Source organism: Pan paniscus, chromosome 7 (genome assembly GCF_029289425.2).
Source record: "Pan paniscus chromosome 7, NHGRI_mPanPan1-v2.0_pri, whole genome shotgun sequence".
Lineage (NCBI taxonomy): Eukaryota > Metazoa > Chordata > Mammalia > Primates > Hominidae > Pan > Pan paniscus.
In genome coordinates, this window is record NC_073256.2 from 161256747 (window position 1) to 161268804 (window position 12058).

The 12058-nt window shown below is 44.2% G+C and overlaps 1 protein-coding gene across 1 annotated transcript in view; it reads left to right on the forward strand.

Moving 5' to 3' along the window:
- Nucleotides 1–12058, forward strand: part of LOC106635082 (IQ motif and ankyrin repeat domain-containing protein 1) — a 28659-nt gene that overhangs the window by 9900 nt on the left and 6701 nt on the right. Inside the window, exon 2 of the mRNA XM_063606977.1 lies at nt 109–234. Within this exon, the coding sequence (XP_063463047.1) occupies nt 109–234 (126 nt within the window). The remainder of the gene's footprint in view (nt 1–108; nt 235–12058) is intronic.

Consider the following 12058-nt stretch of genomic DNA (forward strand, 5'->3'; position numbering starts at 1 on the left):
CGCCGTGGGCCGCGGGCCGCAGCGCTGAGGGGCGCGGTCCAGGGCCCTCGGGGGCCTCCTTCCCCCAGGGACAAGGCCTGGATCTTGCTCAGGGGGCCCGTCTTGCAGGGCGCTTTCGGTCCGACGCCGCTGTACCGTGCAGCCTTTGGGGGCCACCTGGCAGCTGTGGAGGTGCTCCTGAAGCTCGGAGCAGACCCCCGGGTGTACGCAGAGGACGGGAGCACCCCTGAGCAGGTGTGGACCCCAGAGGTGTGGGCCCGGGAGGTGTGAGCCCCGGGAGGTGTGGGCCAGGCAGGTGTGAGTCTGGCAGGTGCACACCCAGGCAGGGAAGGCTCACCCGACCGGCTGTGTCTCTGAAAGCTGTCAGAAGCCTGAGTGGCCTGCTAGAGCGGTTTCCTAGCCCCGCCGTGCCCCATTCCCTCCCTGGAAGTCCTGACTTTAAAACCTCGTCAGTCTGCAGTGGAAGTGGCAGCGACTCCCATTTTGTGAATGCCTTTGGTGTCGGGTTTTGTGTCATTTCCTTCCGTGCTTTGCCTGAGGAAGTGGTGTTACTGATGGAGAAACTGAGGCTGGCGATTCCAGGGTTGGCAGAGCTCACGGCGCTGGGGGCAGCGCGGGGCCCACCCATCGGTCCCCTCAGTGTCAGCACGTCGGTTTTCCAGAGAACTTGAGCCACGCAGCCCAGCCACAGAGCTCCTTTCTAGAGCCTTTGGGCTATGTTAGAAAGGACAGTCCGGCTGTCTGGCCGGGCGTGATGGCTCACGCCTGTAATCTCAGCACTTTGGGAGACTGAGGCGGGTGGATCACTTGAGCTCAGGAGTTTGAGACCATCCTGGCCAACATGGTGAAACACCATCTCTACTGAAAATACAAAAATTAGCTGGGCGTCGTGGCTCACGCCTGTAGTCCCAGCTACTTGGGAGGCTGAGGCAGGAGAATCGTTTGAACCTGGGAGGCAGAGGTTGCAGCGAGCCAAGATGGTGCCACTGCCCTCCAGCCTGGGCAACAGAGTGAGACTCAAAAAAAAAAAAAAAAAAAAGACAGAGTCTGCCCTGGGCCAGGCTGGAGACACAATGCCTGGACTTGTCCCAGGCCCAGGAGTGGGGTGAGGTGAGGCTGACTCCGCTTGTTGGAGCAGTGGCTGGAAAACCAGACCACGAACCTCGCCTACCTTAGTTTCATTTAAATCAACTTAATTTGAACCCCAGTCCCTCTCCCATCTCAGTCATTATGTTCCCCCACCCCACCCCTAACCTCACCCCACATCCCACACAAATCTGGAGATGCTGCCTGGAGTCTGGGTTCTGCCTCTGGCCCACGGCAGACACCTGGGAGATGCATCCACTGGACTGCTGCCAGAGTCTTTGCCCAGCTAGGGACCCACCCCCAGACTCTCCTCCTGTAGGTGCTGCCTGGGAGCCTGTCCTGCCCCTCTCTTCTTTCTCCTTGTCTGCAAAGGGTCCTTCTTCCTGGGCTGGAGGGGAGGGGCAGGGCCGAGGCGGTGGGCTTAGGGAGGGGCTGAGGATACGGTGAGGCGTCCAGAGGTGCAAGTGGGAGTCGGGGGTGCTGGGGTGTCCAGCAGACCTGCTGCCTGGGGCATGGTGGCCCGGAGAGCTGAGAAGGGCAGCAGCTGAGGGTGCTGGGGGAGCCCTTGGGTGCCAGGGGACTGTGTGTTCACTCCATGGTGCTGGAGCGTTGGCCATCCACAGGCAAAGGGGTTAGTGTGGACCTGAAGCACACACCTATAAAAAATGAACTCAAAGTGGATTATAGATTTAAATGTAAAGGGTAAAACTACAAAACTTTTAGAACACATAGGAGAAAAATCTTTGGGGCCTAGGACTTGGAGGGATTCTTGGACGTGACACAAAAAGCACAATCCAAAAAAAAAAAAACCACATTGATAAACAGAACTTCATCAGAATGTAAAATGTTTGCTTTGTAAAAGACCTGTCAAGAAGAAAAGAAGCCACAGGCAGGAGCAAACGTTTGTGAACCACGCATCTGACAAGGCACATGTACCTAGAACATAGAAAAAACTCACATCGCAAACAACAATGAAACATACAATCTAGGTATAAAATGAGCAAAGACATGAAGAGAAATTTCACCAAAGAGGATCTAATGATGGCAGATGAACACCCGAGGAGGTGTTGCATACCACATCACACCTCCCAGGACAGCCCAGGTCAAACTAGAGCTGGGGCCAAACGAGGGCAGGGATGTGGGGAAGCTGGCCCTGCCACACCTCGCTGGGGGGACGCAGCACAGTACAGCTGCTCTTGCAAATAGGCAGGCGGTTTCTTAAAAAGCGAACACATTTACCATGTAACACAGCATCAGACTCCTAGACATTTGCTCCAGTAAAAGGAAAACTAGGTCCACGCAAAAATGTGTACACAGATGTTCACAGCAGCTTTATTTACAATAGCCAAAAAGTGGAAACGACTCAGATGTCCTCCAGCAGGCGAGTGGCTCCACTAGCTTGGTGCATTCCTGCCACGAAACACGCTTGGCAATAAAACGGTGTGCACACATGATCCATGCAACAACTAGCAACGTGGAGAAACCGGAAGGGAGCTTCACAGAGTGGGGGAGAAGGTCACACACACTCACATGACAACACTGTGGAGACGGAGGACAGATCGGAGGGCTGCAGGGGTTACAGATGGGAGTGGGGGCAGGAAAAGCGGGGAGAGACGGGGCCGACTGGGCAGGAGTAGCACAAGAGACCCTTGAGGTGATGAGACGGTCTTGTATCTTGATTACGATGGTCGTAACACAAACCTGCACATGTGAGAAAATTGTAATGACACACACACACACACACACACGAGTAGATGTGAAATAGGTGAAATCCACTGTGAGCCCTGTAGATTGTACTATGTCGGTATCCTAGTTTGTATGTTGTACCGTAATTATGTAAGAAGTCATCATTGGGGGAACTTGTTAAGGGTATATGGGAACTCTACTATTTTTGTAACTTCATGTAAATCAAAATAAAAATTCAAAATAAAAATTTAGTTAAATTACCAGGCATGCTAAAACACACACACACACACACACACACACACGAAAAATGACCCAGAGTGAAGAGAAAAATCAATGAAAACAGACTCAGGGATGACACAGGAGATGGAATTAGTAGACAAGAACATTAGAAGTTATTATAGCTGAGGCCGGGCGGGGTGGCTCACACCTGTCATCCCAGCACTATGGGAAGCCGAGGCGGGCAGATCACAAGGTCAGGAGTTTGAGACCAGCCTGGCCAACATGGTGAAACCCCATCTCTACTAAAAATACAAAAATTAGCTGCTGGGCGTGGTGGTGAGCACCTCTAATCCCAGCTACTTAGGAGGCTGAGGGAGGAGAAGTGCTTGAACTCAGGAGGCAGAAGTTGCAGTGAGCTGAGATCGCACCATTGGGCTTCAGCCTGGGCAACAGAGTGAGATTCCACCTCAAAAACAAAAAAACTATAGCTGTATTACACACACACACACACACACACACACATATTCCTAAACTAGAGATGAAAACTGCAATGTCTGAGATGAAAAGTACATTGATACACTGGATGGGATTAATGGAAGATGCAGATTAGACACTGAAGAAAATTAGTTAATCTGAAGATATAGCAATAGAAACTATCCAAAAATGAAACAAAGAGAAAAAGAAGGTTGAAAAAAATTGAGGAGGGCCTGGCACGGTGGCTCACGCCTATAATCCCAGAACTTTTGGAGGCTGAGGTGGGCAGATTACGAGGTCAGGAGATCAAGACCATCCTGGCTAACACGGTGAAACCCTGTCTCCACTAAAAATATAACAAATTAGCCGGGCGTGGTGGCGGGCACCTGTAGTCCCAGCTACTTGGGAGGCTGAGGCAGGAGAATGGCGTGAACCCAAGAGGCAGAGCTTGCAGTGAGCTGAGATGGCGCCACTGCACTCCAGCCTGGGTGACAGAGCAAGAATCCGTCTCAAAAAAAAAAAAAAGAAAAAAGAAAAAAGTTGAGCAAAAACGTCTGATTTATCCTCTCACTTCAAACAAGAACAAATCCAAGACAGAATATAGGAAACAAAGGTTTCCAAGACATTGGACATCAGGCAACAAATCAGAAAGAGATCTCCAAGAGGCTGAAAATAAGCAAAGTGAGCCCTAAGATTGTCCCAGTTTACCACCTTGAGAGAATTTTCAGGGTGTAGTATAGGAAGGGGGAACCTAGACAGAGCCAGGCATATTCTCTGAATTAAGGAGACAAGAATTCAGAATTCAAGGATACTGAGGCAGCAGGAGATCACAAGTGCCAGAGGGAAGACAGCTGAAGAAAGAAAGAACCCTAGAGACATGGACACGATCCCCTTTGGTCATTCAGTTGAATCCCTCGTGGTAGTTAGTTGTAGCTAATAAGGCAGTTGAATATTTAATGGCTCCTATACATGGGGAAACGGCTCAAGGCTGGGGAAACGGGCTTCTGAGAAGCGTGAAGGAAGCAGTGCCTACTCCCGTCAGCCAGAGTGAGAAATCTCATGATTCATAGGGTATTGGGTGGAGTTCTCAGAAGGAGCTTGGCTCAATGGTGAGGGATCATTATTCCTAGAATTTAAAAAAAAAATTAATTTGAACCAGGCATGGTGGCATGTGCCTGTGGTCCCAACTACTTGGGAAGCTGAAGGGGAAGGATCACTTGAACCCAGGAGATGGAGGCTGCAGTGAGATGTGATTGTGCCACTGTCCTCCAGCCTGGGCGACAGAGCAAGACCCTATATAAGACACACATATATATATACACACATATATATTATCGTATATATACATATATATGCACATATATTATCATATATACATATATACACATATATATGAGATAATAATTGGCTGGCCACAGTGGCTTACACCTGTAATCCCAGCACTTTGGGAAGCTGAGGTGGGTAGATCACCTGAGGTCAGGAGTTTGAGACCAGGCTGGCTAACATGGTGAAACCCTGTCTCTACAAAAAATACAAAAATTTGCTGGGCATGGTGGCAGGCGCCTGTAATCCCAGCTGCTCAGGGGGCTGAGGCAGGAGAATTGCTTGAACCCGGGAGGCGGAGGCTGCAGTGAGCTGAGCTGAGATCATGCCACTGCACTCCAGCCTGGGCGACAGAACAAGACTCCGTCTAAAAAAAAAAAAAAAAAAACCACTAAAAAAAAATCCCAAAATATACCAGAAAGGCTGGGAGGGGTAAATGGAAGTGTATTGTCTTAAGGTTCTTATATGTGCAGTGGTTTAATATCATTAGAAAGTAGATTGTGACAATTTAGAGCTGTATACTCTAAAGCCTAAAGCAACTACTACAATATGAAAAGAGTTGGAACTAATATGCCAACAAAAGAGATAAAATGGAATTCTTAAAAAATATTGCCAAAGAAGTCAGGAAAAGAGGAAAAGGAAAAGAACCACTGGGACCAGTGGGAAATAAACAGCAAATGGTAGATTTTAACTCCACCATATCAATAATCTCATTACACATGGACATTCTAAACACCCCAATTAAAAGATGGATTGTTGCCGGGCGCGGTGGCTCACGCCTGTAATCCCAGCACTTTGGGAGGCCGAGGCGGGCGGATTGCCTGAGCTCAGGAGTTTGAGACCAGCCTGGGCAACACGGTGAAACCCCGTCTCTACTAAAATACAAAAAATTGGCCAGGCGTGGTGGTGGGCGCCTGCAATCCCAGCTGCTTGGAGGCTGAGGCAGGAGAGTCACTTGAACCCGAGAGGTGGAAGTTGCAGTGAGCCGAGATCGCGCCACTGCACTCCAGCCAGGGTGACAGCGAGACTCCGTCTCAAAAAACAAACAAAAAGGATGAATTGGGCCGGGCGCGGTGGCTCACGCCTGTAATCCCAGCGCTTTGGGAGGCTGAGGCGGGCGGATCCCGAGGTCAGGAGATCGAGACCATCCTGGCTAACATAGTGAAACCCCGTCTCTACTAAAAATACAAAAAAAATTAGCCGGGCGTGGTGGCAGGTGCCTGTAGTCCCAGCTACTTGGGAGGCTGAGGCAGGAGAATGGCGTGAACTCGGGAGGCGGAGCTTGCAGTGAGCCGAGATCGCACCACTGCTCTCCAGCCTGGGTGACAGAGTAAGACTCCATGTAAAAAAAAAAAAAAAAAAAAAAAAGGATGGATTGTCATTTTGGATTAAAAAAATGTAGCCAACTATGTTCTACCTATAAGAAACAAGCTTTAAATGTAAAAGCACAAATAGGTGAAAATTAAAATGATAAAAACAAATACGCCAAGATAACACTAAACAGGATGCTGAAGTAACTGTATTAACATCAAGTAGATTTCAGAAAAAAGTATGTTACTAAGGATAAAAGAATCATTTAGTAATGACAAATGTAGGAATTCATCATGAGGACATAAAAATCCTAAATGTTCATGTAGCTACTAACAGGGTTTCAAAATGCATGAAGCAAAAACTAGGAGAACTACAAGGAGAAATAAAGAGATCCACAATGGTAATAGGCGATTTTGCCATCTCTCTCTCCTCATAATTGATGAGACAAGTAGACGGAATATCAGCGATGATACCGAAGAGCTGAACCACGCTGTCCATCACCATCCCTCCATCATTCATCAGTCATTGTTTCCATACATTCACCCACTTCATCCATCTTGCCCCAGTATTGGTTTGCGCTTTCATCAATTCATAATTATCTTATTAACTTGAGTCATTTATTTATTTATTTAGAGATGGAGTCTTGCTCTGTCACCCAGGCTGGAGGGCAGTGGCGCAATCTCACTGCAACCTCTGCCTCCCGGGTTTATGCGGTTCTCCTGCCTCAGCCTCCAGAGTAGCTGGGACTACAGGCATGCGCCACCATGCCCAGCTAATTTGTTCTTTTGTATGTAAAGTAGAGATGGGGTTTTGCCATGTTGGCCAGCTGGTTTCGAACTCCTGACCTCAGGTGGGCTGCCTGCCTCGGCCTCCCAAAGTGCTGGGATTACAGGTGTGAGCCACCATGCCCAGCCATGAGTCATTTATTTATAAACTTATAAATAAATTTATAAGCTTATATATAAATTTATGAACTTATATATAAATTTATAAACTTATAAGCTATCCACTCATTAATGTGCCCATTCCACCCTTACACCATGTTTAAATAATTATTCACTTATTTATCTACTATTCATTCAGACATCCATTCATCCATTCATACACGCATTCATGCTGTTTACTTGACAGAAAATTATGAGAAAGCAAAGAAGGACTGTGTCTCGTTCACCCCTTAATCGTATGCCCCAATATTGGTTGACCACGATAGGCACTGAAACATTTTGTTGAACGATGAATTCATCCATCAATTCATCCATCCAGTTGCTCAACTAACCATTTGCTTATCTCACGTATCCATTCTTTACACTCATTCATCTATTAATTTTTCATGTATCAGTTCATCATTTAATCAGTTCATTCAATTAATCTAATCTTCATTCTCTTATAGTTTAATTCATTAATTTACTCATTCATTCATCATTTATTGCCTATTCATTAAGACACTCATAAGTTTACTCATTATATTATCCTTTTATTTTCTGTCTTCATTCATTTTCCATCTACTCCAGTTCTTCCACTTACAGACAGAACTTTGGCAAGTTCTGAAGCTTATTTGAATCTGTTTCCATATATTCAGAAATGGGACTAATAACAGCTTTTTGAAGATTCATGAGATAGTGAATGAAATTCCTTGGCACAATTCCTGGTGCAGAGTCAGTTCTCAAGAAATGGTAGCTATTATTATTTTAAATGAGTATCACAATTTCTTTTAAGTTACAAAATCATTGCCTCATTCGTATGTCTGTTCACTCTTCCATCCTATTTATCTAGTTATCCATTCATCCCTTCTCTCATTTTAGCCACTCCTTGATTTTATACATCTTCAGACTTTCCTTTTTAATTACAAATGACATACAGAATATTGCAGAAATCAAAGTTGTGGCTCAATTATTTACCACAAAGGAAATACTCATGTAGTAACTACCTGACTCCAGAAATAAAGTATCGCCAGAACACCACCTCTCCCCAGATCATCATATCCTGAATTTTATAGTGCTTGCTTCCTTCTTTTTTTCAAGTTACAAAACTTTACTGAAATATGTATAAAGTTCCCAGTTTAATCCTCTCAACAAACCTGATTGTAGTATTATTAATATTCCTACATTATATACAAAGACTTTATTATATACAAAGAAACTTAAGCACAGAGATGTTAAGTCATCTTTTTTTAACTTTTCTTTTAGGTTTGGGGGTACATGCGAAGGTTTGTTATGTAGGTGACATAGTCATGGGGATTTGTCGTACAGATTATTTCCTCACCAGGAATTAAGCCCAGTACCCAATAGTTTTCTGCTCCTCTCCCTCCTCCCACCTCCACCCTCAAGTAGACCCTAGTATCTGTTGTTTCCTTCTTTGTGTTCCTAAGTTCTCATCCTTTAGCTACCATTTACAGGTGAGAACATGTGGTGTTTGGTTTTCTGTTCCTGCGATAGTTTGCTGAGGATAATGGCCTCCAGCTCCATCCATGTTCCTGCAAAGGACATGATCTCATTCTTTTTTTATGGCTGCATAGTATTCCACGTGTGCATGTACCACATTTTCTTTTTCTTGTCTGTCACTGATGGGCATTTAGGTTGAGTCCATGTCTTTGCTATTGTGAACAGTGCTGCAGTCAACATATGCGTGCATGTGTCTTTATGGTACACTGCTTTATATTCCTCTGGGTATATACCCAGTAATGGGATTGCTGGGTCCAATGGTAGTTCTGCTTTCAGGTCTTTCAGGAATTCCCATACTGCTTTCCACAGTGGCTGAACTAATTTATACTCCCACCAACAGTGTGTGTGTGTTCCCTTTTCTCCATAACCTCACCAGCATCTGTTATTTTTTGACTTTTTATAGTAGCCATTCTGGCTGGTGTGAGATGGTATCCTCATTGTGGTTTTGATTTGCATTTCCCTGATGATCAGTGATATTGAGCTTTTTTTCATATGCTTGCTGGCCACATGCATGTCTTATTTTGAAAAGCGTCTGTTCATTTTCTTTGTTCACTTTTTAATGGGGTTTTCTCTTGTAAGTTTGTATAAGATCCTTATAAATGCTGGATGTTACACTTCCGTCAGATGCATAGTTTGCAGATATGCTCTCCCATTCTGTAGGTGATCTGTTTACTTTGCTGATAGTTTCTTTTGCTATGCAGAAGCTCTTATGTTTAATTAGATCCTACTTGTCAATTTTTGCTTTTGTTGTGACTGCTTTTGGTGTCTTTGTCATGAAATTTTTGCCCGTTCTTATGTCCAGGATGGTATTGCCTATGTTGTCTTCCAGGGTTTTTATAGTTTTGAGTTTTACATTTAAGTCTTTAATCCATCTTGAGTTGATTTTTATGTATGGTGTAAGGAAGGGGTCCATCTTCAATCTTCTGCATATGGCTAGCCAGTTATTCCAGCACGGTTTATTGAATATGGCGTCTTTTCCCCATTGCTTGTTTTTGTCAGCTTTGTTGAAGATCAGGTGGTTGTAGGTATGCAACCTTGTTTCTGGGCTCTCTATTCTGTTCCATTGGTCTATGTGCTTGTGTAGTACCATACTGTTTTGGTTACTGTAACCCTGTAGTATAGTTTGAAGCCAGGTAACACAATGCCTGCAGCTTTGTTCTTTTTGCTTAGGATTGCCTTGGCTATTTGGGCTTTTTGGTTCCATATGAATTTTAAAATAGTATTTTCTAGTTCTGTGAATAATATGCTTGGTATAATAGTTTGATAGGAATAGCGTTGAATCTGTAAATTGCTTTGGGCAATATGGCCATTTTAATGGTATTGATTCTTCCTATCCATGAGCATGGGATGTTTTTCTGTTTGTGCCTTTTCTGATTTCTTTGAGCAGTGTTTTATAATTCTCATTGTAGAGATCTTTCACCTCCCTGGTTAGCTGTATTCCTAGGTATTTTATTCTTTTTGTGGCAATTGTGAATGGGATTGCCTTATCTGATTTGGCATTCGGCTTGGCTGTTGCTGGTGTATAGGGATGCTAGTGATTTTTGTACATTTATTTTGTATCCTGAAACTTTTCTGAAGTTGTTTAGCAGCTGAAGGAGCTTTTGGGCTAAGACTATGGGGTTTTCTAGATATAGAATCATGTTGTCTGCAGACAGAAACAGTTTGACTTCCTCTCATTCTATCTGGATGCCTTTTCTTTCTCTTGCCTGATTGCTCTGGCTAGGAGTTCCAATACTATGTTGAATAGGAGTGATGGGAGAGAGCATCCTTGTCTTGTGCCAGTTTTCAAGGGGAATGCTTCCAGCTTTTGCCCATTCAGTATAATGTTGGCTGTGGGCTTGTCAGTGCTTACTTTCTTGCTTTTCTTTTTTTCTTTTTCTTTTTTTTTGAGACAGAGTTTCGCTCTTGTTGCCCAGGCTCTGGAGTGCAGTGGCACGATCTTGGCTCACTGCAACCTCCGCCTCCCAGGTTCAAGCAATTCTCCTGCCTCGGCCTCCTGAGTAGCTGGGATTACAGGCACGTGCCACCATGCCCAGCTAATTTTGTATTAGTAGAGACAGGGTTTCTTCATGTTGGACAGGCTGGTCTCAAACTCCTGACCTCAAGCATCTGCCCACCTCAGTCTCCCAAAGAGCTGGGATTACAGATATGAGCCACCGTGCCTGGCCTCTTGCTTTTCTTTATTACATCATTAAATCATCCCTCATTTATTCATTCACTTTGTCATCCACTTACTCATTCATCCATTCATTCCTAAACATGAGTGCCTAAATAATATAGCTTTGTTTCACTGTGTTTGAGCTTTATGTAAATGAATTTATATGGCAGCTGTTCTTTGGTATCTGGCTGCTTCTATCACAGGCTATATTTGTGAGATTCAGTCTTGTTGCCTGTAGCTAAAGTTCATTTACTTTCATTGTTATGGAGACTTTAATTATATAAATGTCTGCAATATATTTACCATTTTACTGCTGATGAACGTTCAGTTTGTTTCCAGGCTTTGGTTATAATGATGCTGCTATGAACATTCTTGTATGTGTCTCTTGGTACATATGTGCACAGTTTTCCAAAATGGTTGTACCAGTTTATCCACTCCCACTGACAATATGTTACAGTCCCACTGCCCCATGCTCTCCCAGACATTGTGATTGCCAGTGTTTTTTAATGCAGACTCATGGTGGATGTGCCATGGTGCCTCACTGCAGTTTTACCTTGCATTTCCCTGCCACCTAATGAAGTTGAGAACTCTTAGGCATATTAGCCACTTAGCTATCTTTTTAAAAGTAGTACTGTTAGCATTAGTGACCACTTTTCTCTGGGTTGCCTGATTTATTTTCCTTATTGCTCTGTGGACCTTATTTATATATTCTAGATCAAACTCCTTATCAATTATATGTATTATAGGTGTCTTCTGTCTTACTTGCCTTTTCACTCTCTTAATGTTATAATTTGATGGAAAATTTTATTTTACTGTAGTAAATTTTATCATTCTTTTCCTTTATGGTTGGTGCTTTTTATGTCAGTTTAAGAAGTCTCTCCATCCTCCCAAGGACATAAAGATATTTTCTGGTGCAGTCTTCTACATCTTTCACATTTAGAGCCATCATCCACTAGAATAGACTTCTGTGCGTTGTTTTGGTCCTCCTTGTGCAAGGTCATGTTCAAGCTTGTTTATTTCTCATATGGATGCACAGTTGTCCTGAGAGCACCCACAGTCTTTGTGAAAGACTGCCCTCCTCACTCTACACCATCACCTGTGCCCTAAGTCAAGTGTCTATATACTTATAGCTCTGTTCTGGGATCGCTGTTCTGTTCCATAGGTCTATTGATCTATCCTGTGTCAATACCCATGTCTTGACTACAGCAGCTTTATAACAAGTCTTGTACCCGATAAAAGCAAGTCTTCCCACCTTGTTTTTCTTCATGCATGGGTTTTGGAAAGTTCTCAGTCATTACCTCTGTTTCTGCCCTTATTCTCACTCTCCAAATATACAGATGGTAGATCTCACCATAGCCTC